Here is a 27,707-nt window from a genome sequence, read left to right as displayed (position 1 = left end):
GGGCCACTTTCCTGAAGCGATATCGTCGATGTAATAAAATTAAAAATTTAAATTAAAAAAATAAACGCATACATAGAAAGTCAGAGGCAAAGATGAAGAACGCGCGAGAATAACCTCCGAAATAGATTTTAAATAATTATAAGTTCCTTCGAGCCCGCAAGATGAAATACCTTGGAAAAATTAGGGAAAGCGCCGGTGGAAAAAATCAGACACATTTTTTAATTTATTTTGTGATAATATATAGATAGCAATATGTTTCCAAGTGAAAACAGCCCTCAACCGGCATTGTTGCACCATACTTGCCCTATTACAGAGATTGTAATAAAAATTTATCATATAGAGATGTGACAACTGTTGGGTTGCCATCTGTAATAAAAACAAAAGTAGTTTGTAAGATATTGATCACAATAGCTCATAGAACCTATAAGTTCTGATCGCCGTTCAAATAAAATAATAAAAAAAATGTGATAATAAATAAGTACACAAATATTAAGACTATAAACAACTTTGTAGCACTTTGAAGTCCAAATTGTTTTTATTTATCTACGATGAATAATCTGGCTGATAATTACCGAATGTTGAATAATAGATTTCCATACCTTTCCAAAAAAATGTTTCGTCCAATTTATATAAAACATCTGAATGCTACCAATCATGATTGACACTTTATGTATTTCTGATTGCTAAATAAAACTGAGTTTAAAAAAAAAAAAAAAAAATTGACACTAATCGTATTTGTTGTACCCCCTAAAATCTTTTTTTTCCTGGTTAATTTGTAACGCTTAAAGATTGATATAACACAATTTACTGGAAATATGTATACTTCTGGGATTTAGATAAACTTTTTCAGGTTTTTGTACAGTTTCTGAACCTTGGTACACCTTTTGGACTTGATACAACTTTTTGGACCATTGTACAACTTTTTGGACCTTGGTACACCTTTTTGGACCTTGATACACCTTTTTGGAGTTTGGTACACCTTTTCGATTTCGGTGCATCTTCTTGAATCTAAGTTAATCTTTATCAACCTTTGTACACCCTTCTTGGAAATTTGTAGTGTTTAATAATTGACGTAATTATTAAAATAAATGTAAAATTTATTAAAAATAATTTTACAATGTTGATATTTAACTTTTTTCTCCAAAAGACGAACTTTCTAATTTATTGTTCTCTCGACGTTTTAAGTAGTTCTGAATATTTTGAGTCTAACATAGAAAAAAGTATGCGTGTATATGTAAGCCAAAAGTGTACATTATCTTGGCATTTTTTAAATTTTAAAAGCTTTACGATATAACTCAGCAAGGGTTGCCTTTATTAATTTTATACGACGATTGGCCAAATAATTTTTTTTAATAATCAAAAAAGTTCAAAATTATTTGTCTACTTTTAAGCCAAAAATACTGATTAAATACTGAAAGACTACCTAATTCAACAGTCTAGAAAGCGAAATGGTTATCAGTTTAAAGCTAAATATTAAGTTATTTTTGTAATAAGGTGATTCTTAATTCATTGCATACTAGAACTTGAGGGTCGGTTAATCCTTGTGGTATGAACTATTGAATTTTTGGATTATAATTTAAAAAAAAATTTTTTTTTTGATGACAGTTTGCTTATCGTTCACAGTAACGATAAGCATTTTAATAATTTCGAAGGCAGAAAATAACAATTTCAACTACAATAAATAATATTCGTGATATTGAGCAATGGGAGCAATTTAATCATTCTGAAGACAAATACTCTAATATGCTAAGCTAAACCATATCTTAAAAAATCTTGAACATATTTCCAAGTTGAATGTATATAATTGGCAAGTAAAAAAGAGTTCCATCGACTCCATGTCTAAGGGTACCTTTGCGTATTGTCTCGAGAAAAGCTGAGGAGATTAATACGAACGAAAGCTTAGGGGTTCGCGAACAAAAAATTGTGGCGCCGTTATTCTTGTATTTTTCGCGTATAATTAATGTACCGAGCCAATCCGACACTCCGTCATTCGGAAAAATCCAACAGGGCAGTATTAGAAATCGACACCCAAATTGATAATTCTTTCAAGAAACATCCTATTTGAGAAAGTTGCAATCAAAATTTGGTTGACCATTTGAAAAAAAACGTATATGAATAAAATAAACATATGCATATTATATGTATAATATTTTCAGTTGTTAACCAAATCGAACCAAGGCAAGTTAAACTAAGAGAACCAATGCTTTCTGCTTTTATCTTACTTTCAACCAAGTTACTGCTGCCTTTAATTCGTTTTATTTTAGGTTGAAACACCTATCAAAGGTCATAAATATTGGCACTCTGTCTTGACATCATAGATTGAAACTTATGCATCATCTCAGGTAAAGGCCATAATTATTTGGAAAATATCAAAAAAATTGAAATCAAGAAGTGGCGAGATGTTCCAAACACTTGAGCCATAGCAAAACAATTTAGGAGCTACCAATTTAATTTCAAAAAATTAGTAATATCACTAATATATGCCTACATATATCATTTGTAAGTTGTTCCAAGTATTTTTTATCCCAAGTTCTTCCTGAGTCGTTAAGTAGGCCGATGCAGAGTATGGCATCTGAAGATGAGTTGTGGAGTTCGTCCAAGGGTAGGTGGGTTCAAAAAAACAATGTATTCTTTTAATCAGTACCCCCAAAACTGGGATATATACATAAGGTCTGGGAGATTAAACATGGATGGATGTCTCGGATGGAATAGTTGTGTGTCGAATGAGGCGCGCATAAATATCAAATTAGAACGAATTCATCTTTATCTGACGAGCTCGATGTCGAGAGATGGTACCACTGTCAGAAATATTACACTGGAAAATTAAATTTTTTTTTGGAAAATATAAGATTTGTAAATTGTGTCCAAGTAGTGATAATGTTGTGATTGAGAAACATGGCTTAAAACTTTGGTTATTAACAGAAATAAATTGAACCAGTGGTATGTGGCTTTTTACTTTAACACTTCCTGACATGTTTAAATAATGTACTTAATAAAAAATCTATATATCAGTTTATGAGTGATTTATAAGTACAAAAACAACACCGAGTTGCTGTAGAGCATAAAGAATTTTGTGCAATTTTTTTCATTACACAACAGCACCTATCTAATACATGCATATAGTATATGTATTCAAATTTTAATTTGTTTTTAAAATAACTACTTTTTGTAGGACAATAATATTTCAGTATGTTCATTGAAACCAGGCATGTAACTCTATCGCTATAAAAAGATTTACTAAAATTGTCGAAAAAAGGGTCTGGCCGTCTTTGTCAAAAATAATCAGCATGATTTCCAAATGATACCTTTGTTTTAGGTTTTCAAATTTAATTGATTTAAATTTTGATTTTTAAGTTTTCAAATTTAATTTATTCTAATGTATTTGAATTGATTTTAAGTGTTCAAAATAGATTTAGGATTTTTGGCTAAAATAAAGACAGACAATTTTTCGAGAACATTAAATTAGGATTAGATCAACATTAAAATGTTATTATTATTATAAATGATGTGTCCAAATTGACAGTGTAAATACGAAGCCCAGAACGACTCGTCTGTAGTATAACTCCGCAAAAATATAAAATAAAACAACAGCACGAACCGAATTAAAATTTCATCATCGCGCACAATGACAAAATGGGGGCAGTAGTCAAATATCAACCCCCACATCCTAAAATAGAAGCTCTCTGTCTTTCCATCCCTCACACACCATCGAGATATTCAAATATTCCGAATTACACACAAAAAACCCTCGCGTCGAATTAAAAAAAACTCGCAAATGAAAATTATTTATTACCACTATGGTAGCGCAAAAAACGACATTACCATTGTGGGATTCGACTAATTGCCAAAAACAAACGATTACAATAGACAACCCCTAAGTTAAGGGATGAGGGAGGACAAGAAGTTGTGTTGCGTATTTGGGATGATTGAAAATATAGATATAGAAACGTAGGCTGAAAGTGATTAGTGTTTTTACTAACTATTGCAAAATATTTTATTAACTTTTAGATTTTTCTATCTGTGTGTTTAGTTAATCATGCTTAATAAAATCTACGAAATCCTACGAAGTCTTTTAGTCAGGTTATTTATGTTTATTATTTAAAAACTAAACTCCAATTCCATTCTACAAAAATGTATTAATCCTACTGCGAAATACTCAATATCCTAATACCTTTCATTCTCCAAATTGTTCAGTACTTTATTAATCGCAGCATCATATGTACCTAAACCAACCCTATAAAATATCCAACAACCCTCTCCTCATGATCGATTCACCTGACTCTGATGACACATAATTAAAATTGAACAAAAGCGAATAACAATAAAAATGAAATGCTTTCGTAAATATTTATTACTTGAAATTCCAATCGTTCAAAGCGATATTGTCCCCGTGCGATGAGACAAAAATGTACTGTAAGGGAGTTGCACCAAATTTTAAAATTAATCCCAGAACTTATGTTATTGGATATCAGCCCTAATAAAATAGCGCGGTGGACATATTTAGGGTGAACGTGAAGAATACAATAATTGAAATGTAACATTCTATGTACTTAATATGTTTTGATATTATTTTACAATATAATATAACAAATATAACACATGAAAATAAATCCACCACTATTACCTAAAAACAAGCAAAATTTGGTACAAAAGGTGCACTCAACAATCGCCTTAAATACACAATATTTTCTGTATTTGTTTTTGTTCAGTTCTCTTCTCTTCGTTTTGGGCACTGTTTTTTTAGTTTACGAAACTTAAGTATAATTATATATACGTTATTTAGTTGTGTTATAAAGTGTATTATATCGTCATTTTAAGTTAGATTCATCGTATTTTTTACATTTCTAAAGTGCATGTGTTTAGGATAAAAACAACTAACAGACCTTTATAATAACAAAGGTGTATATAAACAATAAAATTATGTAAGCTATTAAGTAGAATAAGTAACTGGTTGTGTATGGCATCGTGCCTTAAGGCAATTGCTCGAACTTCCAGTATCATAACGAAATGTTCGAGGTATATTAAATATTTTGAAATAGATTATTATAAATACTATAGCATTGTCTAATATTAGAAGAATTATACAAACTGAATTACAAGATCTTTATCCAGAATTAAAAATAAAATCTGAATTATTTTCGATATACAACTAAATTAAAAAAAAAATAAAAGCAACTATTTTGTCAAAACAAGCAGATTTTTTTGTATCATTTTTTGCACAATTAGCTCGGTCTCTCCAAAACGGGTGGACCTGCCTTTGCCAAAAACTAAATACAACTTCTTCCAATCATTACAATTGAAAGCTTTTTAGATCATTCAATCGGATACTTCGTTCTCTCAAAAACTCGATTCCTATTTTCTGCACTCTTTGCTTTTTTATCTCCGTAACGGCTGGACCTGCCTTTGCCAAAAACTAATTAGCACATCTCCTTATGAATAAATCGCAACACACACCACATACAATCATTTTTTTTATAAGGTATGCCAAAATATTCAGAATTCTTTGAAACGTAAAGAAATATAAAATTGTCTTTTTCGATTTTTTTTCGATTACTAGAACTTACGCTACGTGAAAAGTTGAAAATCATATAACATCCAAAACATTGGTCAATTTGTATGCCCACTGGTTTTTCTAGTATGTGCGATCATGCGGATTCGGAAAAACTATTCGTGTACTGTTTGCAATTAAAAATAGAAATAGGAATCCTGAATTTTTCTTTTCCTTTACCAAAGAACTTCAATATTTCTGAATTGCAGAATACGATCGATTTCATTTAATTGCCCCGTCGTATAGAAATTTAACGAAGCGTTACCCGCCGCCCTTGTCGTTAAACGGAGATCGTTACCTTGCGGGTAAATTAACCGTTATCTGATTGCTTTTTCGAAACGCACAGCCGTTAAGATTGATGAAACGTATCGAATGTCATTCGGATCGTTAAATTGACCGACATTCAGATCTTGCCATAAGAAATTCCAATATCGATGTCGACTAACAGAGGATAAGAAGTTTTATGAGAGCAGTAGTTAGTAGAATGAATTTATTGTTTCATAAATCTAGCTATGCTGAATAAGAAGTTCTCAGTAAAAAAAACTAGTTGAAAGTGGCAATTAGCCTTATGGCAAGTTGCATAAACTTTAAGAAATGTGTAAAAATTGACCTAATCATCGAAATTGAAATTTAGATATTTAGATAAAATTTTTAACTGTTCATCTCAAAAATGAAGTTATCGCTTTCAACTAAATCTAAACATTGCGATTTCAAATAAGTTTTCTCAAACACATTAAAATTCTGCCATTATATTAATTATACTGCACAGACAAGTACTTGTATGTCAAAATTGTAGCTTATTAGTTTAAATTTTAATGAATTCATAGTTGACTTATCACATCACAAAAGCAACATTTGACACAAATTTTCTATAATAATTTCTCAAATTTAATGAATGTATCTGCTGTGTATTCAGGCGTTTACACGTAAACTGCAACGTCTTGTGTGTTATGAAGCTGGGTCAAAAAGACCCTGTTATCTAAGATCGTTTTTTGACATTTGTGCCGTTTCTAGGTTAGGTTTTCTATCTGACAACCAAAGAAAATCGCCTGAGTGCACAGCAACAAAATGGCTATGGACAATATTGAGTATGGAAAGTTTTTCGTAACACTGCCTTGCCATAACATTGGTCTGTTATGCGGCAGAATCGGCGCATTAATTACACCATCTTATAGAGCACTTAATTACTGTTAAACATTACTGAGAACTTAATAAAAAAAATCTTATGCTCGGTATGCCAAATTTGGTTTAATTGATACAACATTTACAAAACCAGATTTGGTTCAATATAATTTTGTCTGCAATTCCACTACTAATTATTTAAATAAATAAAACTAACAAGTGCCTAAATAAATTCCATGTTCTTAGTGAGAATGTCCCGGCATCGGCCACAAATTAAATTCCATGGCCTTTTTCCACCTTAATTCAGAGAATTGTGTAATTTACGAAAGGTAATAATATTTCATTTAGAACGATCGTCATTTTGGCGAGAGGGTCGTAGGAATTGCGTGCCTTATCTTAAAAATACAAGTTCAATTTCACTTCTTTCTAATTACCGGCCGCCCGCGTGCTCGCTGCCAGATGGAAACCAAACAATGGACAAAAAATATTAACACACCACATTTTTGATACAATGCACACTCTTACAAATTTATATAGGTATATATATATATATATATATATATAAATATATAATTTTTGCAGAGCCGTACTTACTTCAGCGTTAATCAGGGTTGAAATCGACGTAGACAAAAATCAAATGTAGTTACAAACTAGTTATATTTATAAATAATTAAAATTAACTAAATATAAATAAGTTTATAGTAAATAAATTAAATAATAAATAAATAAGTAATAAAATAGCTAATAATTAATTATATTATATTAAACCTATAAAATATTGACTTAAGCCTTATTATAATATTATTATACTGACGGCTTGTAAAATTAATAAATAAATAAATATATAAATAAATAATGTCTTGAGTTAGACTAATGAAGAATTAGAATTTAAGAAATAGTAATAATATGAAAATAATGTTGAATAAATAAAAAAAAAGAAATGTAGGTGGCTAAATGCTCCATGCAAGCGAGGCCAATATAAAAAAAAAAAATCGAACGCTCCGTTCTCTTAAAAACTGAGTTACGGTTTTTGACACTTTTTGCCCCGTACCTTCGGAACGGTACGACCTGCCTTCGCCGAAAACTAACCAGAAAATGTCCTTATCAATATGTATCGAATGTTTTTTGAATTACTCAAATCGGTTGATCGGTGTTCCCGAAATCGTCGACGAAAATTTGTATCCGCACACAAACATACACACACACACATACACCCATTTTTTCTATGGTATGCCAAAATATTCAAAAACCTTTGAAACGTAAAAATATATAAAAAAAAAATTCATTTTTAAACTATTAAAATAATATATCAATATTTGAGCATTGTTTTTGTATATTTTTTATATATTTTTATATATTATCACATAAATTACTATTATAAATCAATTATCATTTAAAATAAAATATGTATAATGTAATTATGATAATAATATTTATAAGTATGGTGCAGAAAATAGGAGGGTTAGGAAAAACTTTTGCTTTTCTAATGGAATTTTAAGTAATTTTCTTTAGACTCAGATTTTTGCACATTTTATATAAATTAATTTAATATTTAAAATTTATGTTATGATTTGCAAGTATCAAAATAAAACTTATATTTATAGTCATATTTCTGCAAAAATTTGAGAAATTATAGATAAATCTGTTTGATATTTTATCAACTAATTAATATATATGCTGATAAATGATTAGCAAATATTGAATCATTTCATAATACCGAAAAATATTAAAGCAATAAAACATCTTTAAAAATTAATGTAGATCTAATTGAGCTGTAATTTATTTGCAATATTTGCAATTAATTAATTGTCACTTCAATATATCAAAAGGAATGGAGTCAAACTTTAGACATAATACTCTGCATCAATATTAATACTAAAACATTTTTTTTGTTCAGATTCATAAGTTTTTTTTCTATACCTCTTTAAAAGCTCACACGTGGGTGGGGTAAAAAGGACTACCTGAACATTCTTTTTGACAATAAAGAATATAATAAAAACGAGTAAATAATTAAGTATATAGTGATAAAAAACCTATTTTACAACAAACAAATTAATTAAATAGTTATTCCAACTCTGCTGATAAATATTTCTGACAAAATATCAGATCAAAGTTATATACAGTGTTATTTCTGCAAAAAATATACTCACAAAATATATACTTTGTAGTGGTTGAATAATGTAGCTATCATTTTGTAAAATACCTTTAAAATTAATAATAAGACATTGGATCTCTTTGCCTCCTGATTGCTACTCCCACGCCTATGGAGTAACAAAGACAAAGTAACAAATTTTTGAAAAAAAAAAACAGGGAAAAAAACATATATTTTCAATGACAAATCATCTGGGAGTTCTATTGAACATGATCAGATAGTTGTGTGTTTGAGATGTGTTATTTTTTGCGATAAAATTGGTTTGGATTTTACAATATAATTGCTCAAAGTAAAATTAGATCTTTGTGACTCGCCCCATCCTATTTATATATAATGACTAGTAAATTAAATTCATCAAATCATTTGAACATTTATTTTTAACTAGCTAGACATAAAAAAAATCACCATTTTTTTTTTCAATACAAATCGGCCCTGCACATTTTGAGGACCTCTACAAATATATTTGTGTATAGTGTATATTTATATATAAAATACAAATGAATATTTTCGTATACATATTTATATAAGCCCTGTCGGGTGCCATGGAGTAAAGTCGGGCACAAATTGCTGAGACCGTCGCAATAATTTTAAATTAACTTAAATATATGAATATGAATACAAAGAGACAATGCGATGCGGAAAAGGGGTAAATAAAATGCCAAAACTATATAAACGCATAAATTACTAATAATAATTTGTATTACGTATTTTGTGCACTTTGCATAATGGTCTCGTTCATTTACTTTATATATTTACATCACACTTCATTTCGGTTTTCCACTATTATTATAATTGTAAAATATCTGAGGTGATAAATGAATCTGTAGGATTTTAAATGATTTCAAAGATCGGTGCTAAAATAAAGCTATAATTTTTCAAACATGAGAATATCCATTATTATCATATTTTTACATTATTACGTCCCCTGACATCTAGCCAAAAGTGATCGTAGTAAACATAATCATCTTTTGTTATATATGTCAAAAAAATATTGTTTTATATTAAAAGTTAAAATGTTCGTATTTGCTGATCGAATTAAATCTTGATCAAAATCAAATCGTATTTTTATTAATAAATATATAGTTCATCAGACTATATAATTAGTTCGCAAAACTATTGTTTCTACTTAACTATATATGTAATAATTGACATAATTAACCAAAATTGAGATTTAAATGTTTAGATAAAATTTTCAAGTGCTTATTTCAAAAATAATCAAAGCCAAACATTGCGATTTTTAGTAGAATTTTCTCAAACACATTTAAATTATCTGTAGGTATATTAATTATACGTGCTTGCATGCCTTAAAATTTTAGCTTTAACTCCCCGAAGGAGAAGTTTATGTTTCCATCAAAAAATCCGATTCGCTAATTTTATGTTTTCTCGACGTTTCAAGCCATTCTTAATCGAATGAGACCAAATTTAGAAAAAGTATGTGTGTGTGTGTGATCAGATGTTTTGCCGTAAATCGACGTTCTCAAAAAACGGCTGGACCGGTTTCAACAATTTAAAAGCCATTCGATGTATCTCCATGAGAACTATCGTTTTTCAGTTTTACGCTACGATCGGCCGAGCCGTTTCTTTGTAAATCGTAGAACAGTGAAAAAATTTTCGTCCACGTTTTAGCCCGCAATTCTGAATCGATTATGAAAATTCAAAAACCGTTTGAAAGATATTGGTTGAGAAGCGTGCTGATTAGTTTTTGGTTGAGATCATCCGGGCCGTTTTCTTGTAATAAAGTGTTAAAAAAAATTTTTTCCACGATTTTTATTATTATTTTTTTGACAATCGATACCATAGTCTTCTAGATCAAACTAAAATATTACGGCCATTTGATGTATCTCAATGTTGACTATCGTTTGTCAGTTTTGTGGAACGATCTGCCACGCCGTTTTTTTGTCATTTGGAAAAAAGTGTTAAACGTTTCGTCCACATTAAGCTCATACTACCAAATCGATTTTGAAAAATCAAAAACTGTTCGAAAGATATTAGATGAGAATGATACTATTTAGTTTTAGGTGAAAATCTACCGAGCCGTTTTCTTGTGATTAACTGTTGAAAAAACTAGCTGTAAGTGGAATTCTGTCTTAAGGCAATTAGGGCATCGTGCCTTAAGGCAAATTGCTGAAACTTCCCGTACCAAAAATTATTATTTTTTTTAAAAACGATTAACATTTTTGAAAAAAATTTACTTCGAAAAAATAAGATTTTTGAGAAACTATAAATTGGACAAAAAATTACTTTTTTTTGAAAAAAAAATAATTTTTTTTTTAAATTTTTTTTAAAAAAAAAAATTTTTTTAATTTTTTTTTTTTTGAAAAAAAAATGTTTTCTTTATTTTGACATATTTTGGAAGATCTGAACTTGTTTTTCAAAGCAATCGTACTGCTTTAACTGCATAGAGACAAAATATAAAGCGCGTAAGCGCGGCGTCGCTGTCTAACGGGTAAACATTGGTACGGAACCTATAGAAAAATAAACAAAATTTAAACTTATTGTTAAAATCTCTATAAAATATCTGAAAATTTGATGTGCATATGTCTAATGATCATTTTTGACCGCCAAATGGCATTTTTTTTTACTTTTTTCGTTAGATCTCCGAAACCGCTAGACCTGCCTTTATGAAAATTTGATCAATTTTTTATCTTGTCAATACAAGTAAAATGTTTTTTGAATTATTAAAATCGGACGCTCCGTTCTCTTAAAACCTGAGTTACCGTTTTCGGCACTTTTTGCCCCGTATCTCCGGAACGGCTAGACCTGCCTTCGCCAAAAACTAATCAGCACGTCTCCTTATCAATACGAATCGAATGTTTTTTGATTTATTCAAATCGGTTGATCCGTGTTCCCGAAATCGTCGACGAAAATTTGTATCCGCACATACATACACACACATACATACATACATACACACACACACACACACACACACATACACACACACACACACACACACATACATCCATTTTTTCTAAGGTATGCCAAAATGTTCAGAAACCTCTGAAACGTAAAGATATATAAAAATTTTCATTTTCGATTTTTTTGCGATTACTATAACTTACCCTACGGGAAGTTAAAAATTAAGCCAATTTTTATGGAACTTTTTTTGACGATTATGTGAGTTTTCACATAATTATATAGTTTGTGATAATATTAAAATGTTTTGAAAAAAAAATTGTTAGAATAGTTTATATTTGATTGTGGACAAATATATATTTAGTTTATTCATTTATTTATTAATAAACTTTATTAATTATTCAAATTTATTGATGAGTAGTACTGGTATTAAATTATATATGATATTATTTATTATATCATATTATTTATCAATCAGTCATATTATGGACTATTTAGATATACATATATAATAATAATTAATTTTGAAATTAGCTTTATTCAATGTTTATACTACAGACAAATGAAGAGCATTCTCAATATTTCCAAATTGAATAAAATTATACATGTATTTATAATTATATAGTCAATAATATGATTTATTCAAAACTAGTACTTGCAATCAATTTAAATTAACATTAACATATATTAATGTATGAATTATAATTATTAAATATAATAACATTTCCATCCTACAAATTTATACTGCACAAATATTTCATTTGAACTTTTTTCAACCTCGATTTATTAACTTGTGCAAATATTCGCATAAATATGCATAATAATGTATTTATAATTTCGGGTCGCTTTAGGGAATAAAGCACTAATTAGAGAAAAATAGATATGAATGTCTTTTTCCTTTATAAGCAAAAGCGAACGCTCGCTTCGCAAAGAGAAAATTTTACCGTGCAAAAAGAGCTATTTGTTAAATAAATGTTGACATCATTAAAAAAAATTACTGTAACCTATTTGGATTGAGGAAATTTATTATATAAAAATTTATTTGTGGCAACTAATATTATTGCAGATTTTTGTCAACATTATTATAATACTGAACTTCCCGAAGGAGAAGTTTGTTTTCATCAAAAAATCCGACCTGCTAATTTTATGTTTTTTCGACGTATCAAGTCATCCTGAATCGCATGAGACCAAATTTGAGAAAAGTACGTGTGTGTGAACAGATTTTTTGCCGTAAATCGACGTTTTCTCAAAAACGGCTGGACCGGTTGAAAAAATTTAAAAGCCATTTTATGTGTCTCGATGAAGAGTAGCGTTTATCAATTTTGTGCGATGCTCAGCCAAGCCGTTTCTTTGTTAATAGCAGTATAGTTAATTTTTTTTTGTACACGTTTTAGCCCGCACTTCTGAATTTTTAAAACTTCATTAAGTAAAAATCTACCGAGCCGTTTCATCGTAATTAACTATTGAAAAAAAATTCTTTGATAAAACTTCTTATATTAATAGATATCATGGTCCTAAACAACATACTGAAGTTTTACTTGTCTACAGCAAGTAGTTTAATCTAAAAATTTCATCAAATTTTGAAAAAATATTATAGTCATTTGTGTCAAAAGTCGCTTTTGTTATGTGATGTGTCAAACATTATCAAATCAATAAAATTCAAATAACTAGTTGGTATTTGTATTTTGCCTTGAGGCAAGTTACATGAACTTTTCGATATATGTAAATAATCGACTTAATCAATAAAAAATAAATTAATTTATGAGTGATTAAGAGTATTCCGAGTGGATTTATTACACATAATTGAAAACAAACGAACACGATAACTCGTAGTATTTTCTAGAAGCAAATTTTCAAAAATCAATCATTTTTATAATTGAACCAGTTTCCGTAGGACTTTAATTAATTAATTTAATTAAAGTTAATGGTTTAGCATGTTTAGTAAGACCAAAAACTCTATCGTTATACTAAGTAATAGTCTAATTAAGGGTTAATTTTAACAAGCGTCAAAAAAACTATCGTTATACTAAGTAAATCGTCTAATTAAAGGTTAATTTTAACAAGCGTCAAAAACAACTACTCATTTTCTCAAACTTTGAATTTTTTAAATTAAACTACATGTGATAAGGCCGTAATATTTCAGTATATGTATATCTAAATAGTCCATAATTTGACTGATTGATAAATAATGTGATATAATACATAATATCATAATTATAATTTGATACAAGTACTTTCAATCAATTTAAATTAATAGTATAATTTATTATTGAAGAAATAAATAAACTTCATATTAAATTACCCATATTCAAGTCTAATCTATTCCTACAAAAAAGACTATTTAATTTTCCAAATACGTTTTAAAATTATGAGAACAGTTTCATTATGTGAAAACTCAAATAATCGTCAATATTATAGAAACATATAAAAGTTTTAATTTGAAAGCTTTCGACAATCGGCATTATTTTGCTGGAAATCCAATTTGGCACACATGCCATATTAGATATATTAAATTAAATTTATTTATCCCACACAAATAATAGAAACCTAGCTAATATTTATATATAAACCTAGCTAATAATTATGATATAAAATTTATTAAAATAATAAAAAAAACTTGTTTGAACTACATTAAGTTTAAAATTGAAACTGAGTTAAATTTAGAATTAGACATTATATTCGAGTGAAAAAAAAATGTGTAAGAATATAATAGTTACAAAGAAAAACAAAAATTAAACCTAAAATATTTCCAATAAAATCTGTATTGTTATAATAATAATGCTATATTGATACGTATTAAGTAATAAACTAATACGTGAACTTTTTTTAGTTAACACAAATTAAATAATAAAGATGAATGTATACATACATAATTGTAAGATCTACTCACATGAAAAAGTAAAAAAACGTTCTGGTTTTGAGTTATAGTATTCCACAAATTTGATTATTTCTATTCATTTAATAAACGATAAAATGTAATTTAATAGATATGAATTCAGTAAAAATAAAACATATATATTTGACGAAAATATTTGTATAAACGTTAAAGGGCTTAATTAAAAAAATGGCTTAACTATAATAACACTAAGTACATTTATTTAAGAATTTAATAATGTTTAAAAAATCTATCAAAAGCAAATAAATTTCAAAAGACAATTATTGATAATGCGGGAAGCAAGAAGATTATTAATTAGATAGAAACAAATATTCATGTCATGAAATTTTGAATAGTTTTGATAATGATATATTTTAATACATTTTTATAAAACACAGAAATATTTTTTATATATTTTTATTTAATATATTGATTATACATATATGATAATAGATAATATAATATATTTATCACGAACATTAAGATTAAACATTCAGAGTTTTTAGACATTAGAATTTTGAACGCCATTAGCAATTTATTTAAATCCGCGGGACTAAAGATATCGAACATTGTTGCATTTGCTTGCATGTGAATATTCCATAAATTTTCGAATTCTACTTTCATGCACAAATACTTCTACAATATTCATTGACATCAGTCAAAAAATTTTGTAATCACTTTTATCATACGTAGCCATAATCCATGAGCTTAAAAATCTTAAAATTTGTAAAAACTTAACTGGAATTTATCAGATGTGCGTGTTCTTTGTGTAAATCTTCATTCATGTTCTTGAGTATTCTCATTGAAGATTATTCAGTCACCAGCTGGCTGACTTGTGTTCGATGTCGTGTGCCTGTGTGTTTAAAGACGGAAAGTATCAAAATAAATGAAAAAATGCTGTTTGTATGGGGTGTCATTTAATAGACTTTCAGCATATTCTTCTCATCGAAACCTGCAGAATGTCCAGCATTTCGCACAATAAACGATTTCCCGTCGAAGTGCATCCTTCGTTCTCCGCGTCTGACGAATAAATGCGACGTGTGCCCCATAGAAGCCGTGCAATGCATGAAAGGTGTCGTTAATGTGGCCGATCCGTTAGATGGACTTGTGCGAATCATACACTTGTTGCAGTTTCTGCGAATCCTTACCAAGCCATCTAGAGTTTGAGAAATTCGAACGTTATTAATAACGTAGTTATCGGTGCCATCGTCCGTGTACCAATATTCAGAACCCTGGAGCAGCCCTAGAGCTTCCTGGAAATACTGGGGTCCATGACGTGATTCATTATAAAAGACGCTCAGAGAGAAATCTTGGGTCATATCCGTGAAGGAATCAGTAGTTGTTCGCGTTCCGGCGGCGTCGACTAAGTAGACTAATGCGCACTGGTCGCTTGTAAAACTCACGCCTTTGTGCCACATTTTCGCGTATCGGTTATTACTATTGTGCACATCATGTGCCAAAATTTCTACCCTGGACCCGTACTGGTAGACTCTGCCATTAGGGTGCATTAAGGCGGCGGCCGAACCAGTTCCAGCAAGGCTCAGAACAATGTTGTTCTTGAAATTGATGACGCGAACTGCCTTGTCGATGGTCAAGTCCACCCTGATCCTTTCGCGCAATCTAACAGAAATCGTTCCGTGAGGAGTGGCGGTTGCTCCACCTGTCAAAGCTATGGATGGTTGCGCGTTGGGCAACCCCAAGGGCGGCGAGTTGCTTTCAAGAGCAACTTCGGAGATTGGGTCACGCCACGATGGCTCTTTCTTTTCATAATAAGGATATAAATCATCACCTGGATATAATCCCGTCGGGCACTTTCCTGCTCTCGCCACTGGTGTTTGCCATAGAGGCTGCAGGCTCGTGAAGGAAGATGTTGCCGCCGTCAGGGATGTTGCTGAAGACACGGACGCAGCTGCTGCAGATGAGGAGCACATTGCGGCTGCTGCATACAATCCTTCGCCGCCAATACCGTGGGTGGGGACTTCGTAACATTTCACGAAATTTGATGTGGATGAAGGTTCTTCAGCATGGTGTAAAGCTGGACGATATACTTCACCCGGTGCGAATGCATTTGCCGTGAATAAGCTGCGCTGCCTAACTGTAGACACAGATACTTCTTTCCGATAATCCGACGCAGAGGACATTTTTGATTCTGTTTTCATTAAAATTTAAATTTATGTACTACTTAGTAATCTTTCGAATTAGAATTACTTTATTAAATTTTAAATGCGCTTTTTACGACTTCAGCTATAGGCCAAATATAGATCTGTTTTGTATCAGATTATCTATTCGAAATTTTTAGACGTCAACTATTTCGCGACATTAATATTTGTTTTTATTTAATTCCAAGGCTCCTTGATTCCCACAATAAAATATTCAAATAATCTGAAAATAAATATAATATGAAAATAATCAAATATTCTGAAAAATATATTTTCAATGATGTATAGAAAACTTGGCTATTGATAAATTATTTTACCAAGTTGTCTTAGAAAATATTTTTAGTTCTATTACTAATATAAAATTATATAAAAATATTTCTCATATGTATACTTATTAATAAAATGGTAGATTATATCAATCTGATATCAAGCAGTAGTGATATTAATTGAAAATATTTATCAAAAATAGGTTTCAAAGTAAAAATAGCATAAAAGGTGAAACAGTAATGAATGTGAAAATATAATTGCACCTTAGATGAAAGAACTTTATACCTGCCATTTACAAGATTGTAATTAATATGGATAAAAGTGGTAAGTATGATAATTGTGCTCGGTTACTGACAGTTCAATAAACACATTTTTTCTTAAGGTGCACAACTAGTGTAACCGCCTAAAAAAAGGTGATTGTTGGAAATTTATATTAAAAAAACTACTTTATCAATCATTTCAAAATTTTAGGAATATATTTACACATGTTTGAAGAATACATAGTAAAATTTTTGAAGAAAAAAATTAAATATTTTTTTAAGTTATCATCGATCTTCAACGGCGCGACAAAAAAAGGCACATCACTGGTGCAGTGATTCCGGTTTTCTACGTGGATGAAATTTAAAAAAAAAATCTCGGTCAACTAGATAATATTGTCTGTAAAATGAACTACGATAAGAAAAAAAAATCAATTATTGACAAAATGACAGCGTTTTTTAAAAAAAAGTCGAATTACAACGAAAAGCCGAACATGTAAAAAAAATCGATAGTAATCGGATCATTTGTTTTTGAGTAATCGCTACAGCAAATTCGGAAAATGCTGTTTCGAGAAAAACGCGTTTAAAGATTAAATGATCGTTATAATATATACTATATATATACTTAATAAATGGCTGTGACTCGAAAACTATTTAAGATATCGATTTTAAATTTTGGTATGTTATTTTTAAAGGTATAATCTATTGAAATATAGAAAAAATTGAAAATTCGGTTTTTTGAAAATTTCACACTAGTTGTGCCCCTTAATATGCCTCATAATTATCATGAAAAATAACTTGCAAAATAATATTTAACCGTGTTCATTTCACAAAAATTATCCACAACCGACACATCAGATTATTACATCAACCCAGCGTGATTACGAGCGACAAACTTTTCGAATGGCGTTTTTTCCCCGCGCTGTTCATTTTCCAACTATCGTCATATTTCTTCATGAAATTTAGCGAATGAACGGTTTGGTACAGTCCCTAGACAACTTTATTCTACATATATATACGAAACCAGACAATAATTTCCAATATGCGGAGACCAACGGCAAAAAACAGCGTATTTATTAACCGTGGCCAGTAGGCCTTGTCGACTGGTGGATAGTGGACAAGCTGGGGTAAAGAAATCTCAAAATGGATATTCAGGATATATTTACCAATATATATGTTTTTGATCTTATAAGTAGGATATTTTTAAGTATCGTTCATTCTTGTGACCACAAAATATTGGATAAAGAGCAATTGATGTAGTCAACCTGATACAATCAAGAATATCATTAGTATCGTTTTGCCTTCTGACCACCAAATATTTTTTACAGAACAATTGCTACAGAAAACCTGACACAATCAAGTACATGGTATCGTTTTGCCTTCTGTCCACAAAACATTGCCTAAAGACCAATTCCTACAGACAACCTGATACCATCCAGTAAATTCAGTACATGATTGAAAATAGTCAATTCGGAAAATTAGGTATGGAATGACAATAAAAAATTTATGAAGTAAGATTTCATTTCGTTCATCAGTAAAATTTAATTGTGCAAACTAAGGCAGATCGCTAGAATAAGGTGTCATTTTAAAGCCAATGACTATGGTCATATTTCTGCTTTTTATTTATATAAAAAAGTTGATTTTTTGGATAATTTGGTCTTTAATTTTAGTAATTAATTTAAGTAACAGTAGGTATAGAAAAATTAATCTTACCTGAAGCAGAATGCCTTTATTCAGATCCGTAACTTCGTACCTGAAAATAAAAAATATAATTATTAGTTTATGCTTAATGAAACTGAAAGACCAAACATTTTTAAAATTGTAGAAAGTAATTTTGTAAAAAAAAATCAAGTATTTTTTTTAAACAAAAATTTATTATCAATGTGTTCATTGTACAGAATACAATGTATTTTCTGGTCTCTATTATAATAATTTTTAACATTCTAGATTACATACCAAAATTGCTAAACTTAAGATTCATATTTTTCGCAATAACAATAATACGACTAGTTTTAAAAGTGTTTGCAGAAAAAATAGTACTATGTATCATACAATTTTTTTGAAAAACAATAAAATTTTTCTTCGATCTTCGAGCAATTCCTCTCCCAGCTCTCCATTTTCGATTCTTTCCCCAAAAAAACGTGGTCTGGCGTAGCAGAGTAAAACACGATAGTAATTGAGGCGGTTATGTCCGACAAAAAGGTTTTAAATCGAAATAAATAACATAGAGTTGTGTAACTTACAATATTTCGCAAAACCCTCCAGACTTTAATATGAGAGGCGTGTGTGAATGTACGTATGCGGGCTTGTTTTTCCGCTTAATTTAGTGGTCGGCAGGACTTTTTTGCTACGTTTACGTAGGACCTAGACAGGATTTTAATACAAGTATTTCGAATTGTCATTATAGTTGATTTACATTAGTTACTTTCATATTAAGACAGGGCGGGGCACAAAGATCCAATTTGACATCAAGTAATTATATTGTCTAAGCCAACTGAACTATATCACTACACATAACATGTATCAAGCAAACAACTATCGTACTATGTTCAGTAAAATTTGCAATTTATTCCAAATAATAGAAATGTACTTATTTACTAAAATTTGTCATCTGTCTATTTTTACCCCGGCGTAAAATGGGACAGTCAGGGGTCAAAGAGATCCAAAGTCTTATTTTTAATTTTAAAAAGATTTTACGAAATAATAGCTACAATATTCAACCAATACAAAATATAAATTTCAAGGGCACATTTTTTACAAAGATACCACTGTATATAACCTTGATCTGGTGTTTTGTTTGAAATATTTATCAGCATATAAAAAATAAATAATTTACTATTAATTTAATTTATTTCTTGTAAAATTGGTTTTCATTTTAGTTACTATTTTTTATAGTTTATACATTTGCCAGGGTAAAGGTTCAGTTGGTCCTTCTTACCCCATCCTAATGCAGGCTATTATAGAGGTTAAATATGATTGTAATATTGATCCGAAAAATTTATATGTGTGTGTGCAAGTGTGTGTGTATGTGTGTGAGTGAATGACATAAGCCAAAAATAGCTCATAGAATAGTCATGTATTCTGATTGCTATTGAAAATAAAAATTAAAAAAAAAAAAAAAGAAAAGAAAAATTACTTTTCAAAGTTTACTATGACCTAAGTTGGATACGAATCTTTTTTTCTCGAATTTTCCATGAACATTGACATTTGTCATTTTAGTGTTTTGTTTTTTTATTAAATATCTGTAAAAATTATATTTTTATGATTTAAAATTACTTTTCAAAGTTTCCTATGACCTAAGTTGGATACGAATCTTTTTTTCTCGAATTTTCCATAAATATTGACATTTGTCATTTTAGTGTTTTGTTTTTTTTATTAAAAAATATATATTTACGTTTTAAATTTACTTTTCATAGTTTGCTATAACCTAAGTAGGATACGAATCTTTGTTTCTCGAATTTTCCATAAATATTGACATTTGTCATTTTAGTGTTTTGTTTTTTTTATTAAAAAATATATATTTACGTTTTAAATTTACTTTTCATAGTTTGCTATAACCTAAGTAGGATACGAATCTTTTTTTCTCGAATTTTCCATAAATATTGACATTTATCATTTTAGTGTTTTGTTTTTTTATTAAATATCTGTAAAAAATATATATTTTTTTTAAATTTACTTTTCAAATTTTTCTATGACCTAAGTTGGATGCGAATCTTTTTTTCTCGAATTTTCCATAAATATTGACATTTGTCATTTTAGTGTTTTGTTTTTTTTTTAGTAAACATATGCCAAAATCATATATTTATGTTTTATATTTACTTTTCAAAGTTTCCTATAAACTAAGTTGGATATATATGCACAAGATAAGCCATCAATTTAAAATCGATTCAGTAGTTCGGACGTCCATCGCAAACCAACATCGTGATACACTGTTTATATATATAAAAATAGGTCGGGTTTTGCTTCCTGACGATATAACTCTAGAACGCACGAACCGATTTTGACAATTTTGTATTCGTACTTGAAACAAATATTTCATGTTTGACTGCTACTTATTTGTTTGAGCTACTCATTGTTCTTTGCTCAGTTAATTTCATGTGACAAATCGGCATTGTGTTCACTGTGAAATTGTGCAAAAAAGTAAAAAAAAAATAAGTTATTCGTTTCCTTACATTTCAATTGGAAACCATCAAATCAATCACGTGTATTGTTCAAATTTTTATTCAATTTCAACAGCAGGCATTTTTTTCTTCATCTTTTAATCACCAAACGAAGTCTTACATAAAATGAAACCATCTGGTGGTGAAACGGAGTTTGCCCGGTTTCCTAGTATATATATATATATATATATATATATATATATATATATTACGTACATACATGTATGTATTTATATAAATATTTGTCTGTGTGTTTTTGTGTTGTGTCGAAGCCGTTACTTAGTATCTAATTCTCTCCCAGTACAAGGACTGGGAGATATGAGTCGCATAGAAATGATTTTGCTCTTAAAAGGACATAAAAGAGCCAGGAGACGAGACGTTTCGATATTACATAACTAATAATACTTCGGTACATACACAGGCAGACCCCTCATATTATTCTCTCTTAATGCTTTCATATCGTTTGATATCGAATATGTGTACTGATGGATTTGGAATACGTGGTTTGGGGAAGGATTTGCAGAGAAATTGTGAGAAATAATAGAAATATTACATTTATTAATGTGATGTGTCAAAAATAATTTAATGTCATCAATTATGCAACAACAACCATCCATAAATCAACTAGTAATTTAATACAATACATGATTATAGAGTTTAGAATTAAAGTGACCATTTTTTTGAGACAAAACCGGGACGGCAATTTTTAGTTATGCTAATCTGGGACTCGAGGGTGCAGGGTTGGTTTTAAAATATCAAATGCTACTTACATAAAAAAACAGTTTTTTTTATATGAATAATTAAGACTCCAATTTTAACTATTAGCCAGACATTACTGACGATGAAGTTTTCAGAATTAATGATCATGTGATTATATATATGTGGAACTAAATATGTTATTATTTATAGGTTTTTCTAACTTCATTTGATTTTATGTAGGAAGTTATATAAAATAACCACAAATGTTATGACTACAAATATTAATTTTTCTCAGTTGGTCTGAGTTTCTTTTATCTGATTCCAGATCATGTCTAATACATAAATATTATTATAACTGCAATAAGAAGCGAATGATGAAGAATCGAATATTACATCCATTTGCGAGAGTCGGAGAGACTTTTCCGGCCACTTATTAGATAACATCCCCACACATGGACGATGGCAGGGTGAGAAAAACACATTTCCTAATAATTCGGGTTATCTATGTATACACACAAGGGCAGTGACAGTAAAAGATTTTGTGGAAGAGACAAAAAAATTGAAAATGATCCATGAAGAATGAAAGCTATTGCTAAAAACGTTTGATATCAAATCAAAAAGTAAAAATCATCTTTTGTGGGCATTGCTGCAACACATACATGCCAATACTATTTGATTTTTAGGTTGAATTGAATTTTGCTTTTCGAAGGACCGATTGTAAAATACTTTGATTTTGTAACTAGTAATATTTATTTTACTTTAATTACATAAATTACATCGTATTTATAATAATTTAATATGGTTTTATTCCGTGTTGAATGATTTGAGTTTTAATTTTATAATAAATCGATTGATGATTTTTTTGTTTTCTATTCGCATAACCGCCTGCTTTGATCGGCGCGAACACTATTAGATAAACACACACACACACTATCATAACTGCTATCATAACTACTATATGAATAGACTGCTTATAAAAAAGACCGTTGGGTTGCCCAAAAAAAAGTATTAGGATGTAGGAACTATAGCAAACACAGCTTGTTGAACTTATGACTGTTAGAGTTATATAAATAAATTTAAATTTATCAGCAAAATAAAAAATATATTTTCATTATAATTACCATGGTCTCAAAATGGTCTACATATGGCTCATCAATTCCTGATCAAACCTTAGCAAAAAAAAAGTGTCCTTCTATGTTGCTTTTGCAGTTATCCAATAGTTGTAGGGGGAAGTCCCGTAACGCCGGACGGCACCAAGGACCGGACACTCTAATTAACATGTATTATTTAAGCGAGTATAAATCTTTGCATTTCAAAATACAAGTGAAAGGGGCGCGGGGGCACACAACTGTGACCCACACGGCGGTAGAAACCCTTTGCTGTTTTAGGCGCAAATACACGGCCTCACCTAAATATCAATGGAAGTAATTCTAGCATATTTATGCATTTCCATTTGAGTGGTATGCACAAATAAAGTTGTACTTGATTGTTATCCGTAAAATGGTAAAATATCATTAGATCTTTTAACCAATTTTAGTAGGAGCTCTTCAAATGAACGAAAATGTCTGTTCCTTAGCACCGGACACTAAGTCATCCTTTAGTGCCGGACAATATATATATTTATGTAATTTATTCCAATTATTTAAATTTATTCTGTATGAGTGCTAACGGTCACTACATACTTACATTTTTTGTATTTCCTAGTCAAAGAATGAAAAACTTATGAATGCACCAGCTGAGAGCATCGGTGTGGCCCAGCCAAAAGGGTGGATGAATAATGACTTTTTTTTGCAATATCTAATGCAATATCATGGAGATGGCTACATATATGATCAATGCAGGTTATTTTGATATGTCCGGTACTTGGTGCCACTGTTTAAAATCATATTTTTTGATAGCAAAGTTTTATTGATAGTATAAATTATTTTTTAGCAAAGATTGCGGTTTTGTTAATAGAGTTTGATTTCTAACTTCCTTATCTAACATAAATCATAATTTAATAAACATTTCGTAAAATATTTTTTGATTTATTTATAAATAACCTTAAGTGTCCACCACTTGGGGACTTTCCCCTGTGTAATTAAATTTCAAACTCAATATTATCTTAAATATATGATACATGTTAAAAAAACTCATGTTCCTGCAACTTGTTTAGTGACAATAATGTTACAATACCCAGTAAAAATATTAATAATTTCAATATCTCCCTAAAAGTCCCTCATCATTGTCCATGTCCATCGATGCTCTCGCATATTTCTAATAGTTGCCCTCCCCTGCCCCGCACGGTGTGTATTAGTCCCATTATCAGAGGGATGGAGAGTCATAAAAGCCAAAAGAGCCAACCGAATAAATCATAAATATTATCAAAGAGAGATCAGGGTGTATATATATTGGATAGTGGATAGTTTTGTGGACCAGACTGACCGACAAAGATGCGTCGTCTAGTAAATAATCTTTAAGCAACGTACTAATGGCGGCAATAACTTACCGAAAATATTTCGGGTTCCTTTTATCAATAACTTGAGGAAGTGCTATAAAGATTTTTGCATTGGAAAGACGAAACTTTATTGATTAGAAGTAAACTAAATGATTATTTTTAGTAGAGGTTTATTATAAATACATTGATTTTTAATTATAAAATTAGACTTTCTTATGGTTCCATCTCAATTAAAATTGGATGAGCAAGATGTGCACCAATTCAAGTACTCTCCAAGAACTAATAACCAGAGGCAGATATTATGAAAAAAAGGTTATTATTTAAGCAACAACTGAATTTTATCATGGGCTTATTTTAGATACAAAAGACTGTTTTTATTTAATAAATTTAACTCTTTTTGGCTATGTCATAATTGGTGAACGATCAAGAATTAGATGAATACGTCAAGTATATAGGGTGGCCCATAAATTGGAATTTATCGATTGCAACTTGCCTGTAGGCCACACCGTGCGGAATTCGAAGTTGCGATATATTGAAATTGATACATAACACAAATTGAAGGTAAAATTGATACATTTTCTTTACAGAAATATCTAAACCGTAGGATGACTGGATCACTAGCACCACTAGATGGACCACCCGTTACTTGTCAAGAATTGTAATAAGATGTGAACACTGCAAAATTTATCAGTTTTTAAATACAAGCCACATTATTTTTTCAATAGATTTACTTTAGACACACAATATGATTTTTAGTTTTAGAACTAATTTTATTTTTACTGGGTTTAAATATGTGGAGAACCAAGATTTGGATGAAAGAAATGGAGACCATTTCAAGAATTAGGATAAATATTGTGACCAAGGACACTGTAGAATAATGATCAGTTTGTGTTTGTATATATATAAGCTCATATTTATTATAGGCTAATCTTTTTGCCTATAAAATTAAATTTTATCCTGGCTGTGTCATAGTATATAAAGAATCAAATATTGACATTGAAGTTGTGGATTACTAACCCAAGAATTTGCTAAATATTGCAACCAAAGTTTTAAACAAAAGTTTATTTTTAAAATCAAAATAATTGAATTTAGTGACAAAATTGATCTTTCTTCTGTCTGTCTTCATGTGGAAGGAAGACATGTAGAATTGACGAGCAAATAAAAAGCTGATTATTAGTTGTTAATAATTAATACGTCTTATCTAATTATGGTATTATTTGGTCAATAATTTATTGTACTAATGACATCTAATTTTATTTCATCTTTTAGTTAAAAACTCTATCCAATATTGTACACAAATTCACGCAGAAATTACTTGACTACTTATAAAATTTATTTACTTCAATTCAACTAAACTATATTACTTTAACTATTCAACAAAAAAAAATTAATTTTATACAAACTTCATATATAGTCTGAATGTACTTTAAGATATTAAGAAAATAAGATTAAATTATATCTAGTAGACTAGCAAACCTAATAACTTCATTTTTTTAGGTAATATTAATATAAATAATTAATATATAATTCAGAAGATTTCTTTAAATATTGAAAAAGATATTGAAATACAGTTTATGACATTCTTATATGAGACCAAATCAATTAATGTTTTGCCAAACTTTCAAGTTTCTACAAAAATATTAAATTCTGGTGTTCCCACATTATGTTGTGTAAGCAACGGAAATCATCAAAATACTTAGCAATTGACAAATGTTCATATTATTTTTTTAATCATTTACTGTATCAAAACTTATTACTGGAAACGTGCACATCATCCTCAAAATATGGATTCAAAAGTTGAAGTTTATGATAACAATACCAGAAATGATCCAGAAATGAAACTACTAAAGCTTCAAATATTGCCTAATCGTATATAATACGCAGTATAGTGCATAAGATATTCAATTTTAATTTATTTTTTTATTTATTATAATTGGAATCATATGGTATTCAATAAGTTACGGAGATAATTTTCAGCAAGTTTATTATGATAGTAACATCTAATTGAACATCAGAAGTTATAGCAATAATAATAAAAAAAAATAAAAGCAAGTAAATAAAAATACTCCAACGGTTATGTATCATATAGTTTTTTAAACTAAAAACTAAATTCAGATATCAATCCTTTTTCCCTTATTTTTATATATTTTTTATGTTTGTTCATAGCACGTGGTATAACGTTCGCGGGTGGTCTCTTCTGCTCTGTCATTATTCATATTATGAGCGGTGCTAAATGTCTTGAACTCAGTTTCAGTACATAAACACATGTCAGAAATCTTATGCTAAAAGTATTAAATAACATCTTATTTAATTTAATACATAACTCTATTAGAGATCTATTAGAATAAATTAAATAAAGGTAGGTAACGCACTTGAAGGTTCACACGCGATTGAAGTAAAACTTATTTGCTACTGTACAAGATGGCATTTAAGTAAAAATAAATACATACGATTATGAGTAATGTTTATTAGTAATATGGTAACACTCGTGATGCACACATTTATTAGTGTCAACCATTATACACATTTATATAATGATACATTATAAATTATATATTTATAATAGCATTAAAAATATGTATAATATTTAAAAACAATAATGTAATTAAAGTCATACTTCAAATATGACATGATCGGTTTGTCATTGTAATTAGCATTTAGAAATGAACTTTCATTAGAGGAATGAAGTAATTGCTGATTAATAAATTCTATAATATTCGTTCACACAGTGGATTACGTTAAACAACGCCTAAACTAATATTGTTTTCGCAACTTCACTCATAATGTAATTGTATTTGAAGAACTTCATATAATTAAATTAACATACATTCATTGTATGCTTGTATTTTTTTTACTTTTCGCTGGCGATGTAACTCATTCTTTGAACAGTTGTGATATCTGTCTTGCCTAAAAAAAATTTTTCATTTTAATAACTTCAAAGATTTATAAAAACTACAAACAATATAAAATAATTTCTAATCAATAAACTTAGGTTTAGTACACGGTACAAATGCTTAATTTGTTATATTATTTTTAAAGAACAGGGTAAAATATTCTTCTGATTCAGGCATTTTTCATTAAATCAAGATTTGTACTACGATGTAACCTTAAAATGTTTATTTATCTATGCCGATTTCCTTGTCAATATCGGTACCCATTGATGCCGACACGCATA

General features: G+C 29.4%; 1 protein-coding gene across 1 annotated transcript; it reads right to left on the bottom strand.

Moving 5' to 3' along the window:
• Positions 1 to 15,105: 15,105 nt before the first annotated feature.
• Positions 15,106 to 16,694, bottom strand: LOC113374693. Its single transcript, XM_026614668.1, has one exon. The coding sequence runs from the start codon at positions 16,692 to 16,694 to the stop codon at positions 15,471 to 15,473; it is 1,224 nt and encodes a 407-aa protein (XP_026470453.1). The 3' UTR covers positions 15,106 to 15,470.
• Positions 16,695 to 27,707: the final 11,013 nt, after the last annotated feature.

This window comes from Ctenocephalides felis, unplaced genomic scaffold, assembly GCF_003426905.1.
Source record: "Ctenocephalides felis isolate EL2017-DRISC unplaced genomic scaffold, ASM342690v1 CF-g0.4_SCAFFOLD_01886, whole genome shotgun sequence".
In the NCBI taxonomy this organism is placed as follows: domain Eukaryota; kingdom Metazoa; phylum Arthropoda; class Insecta; order Siphonaptera; family Pulicidae; genus Ctenocephalides; species Ctenocephalides felis.
This window is presented reverse-complemented; position numbering and strand designations above follow the sequence as displayed.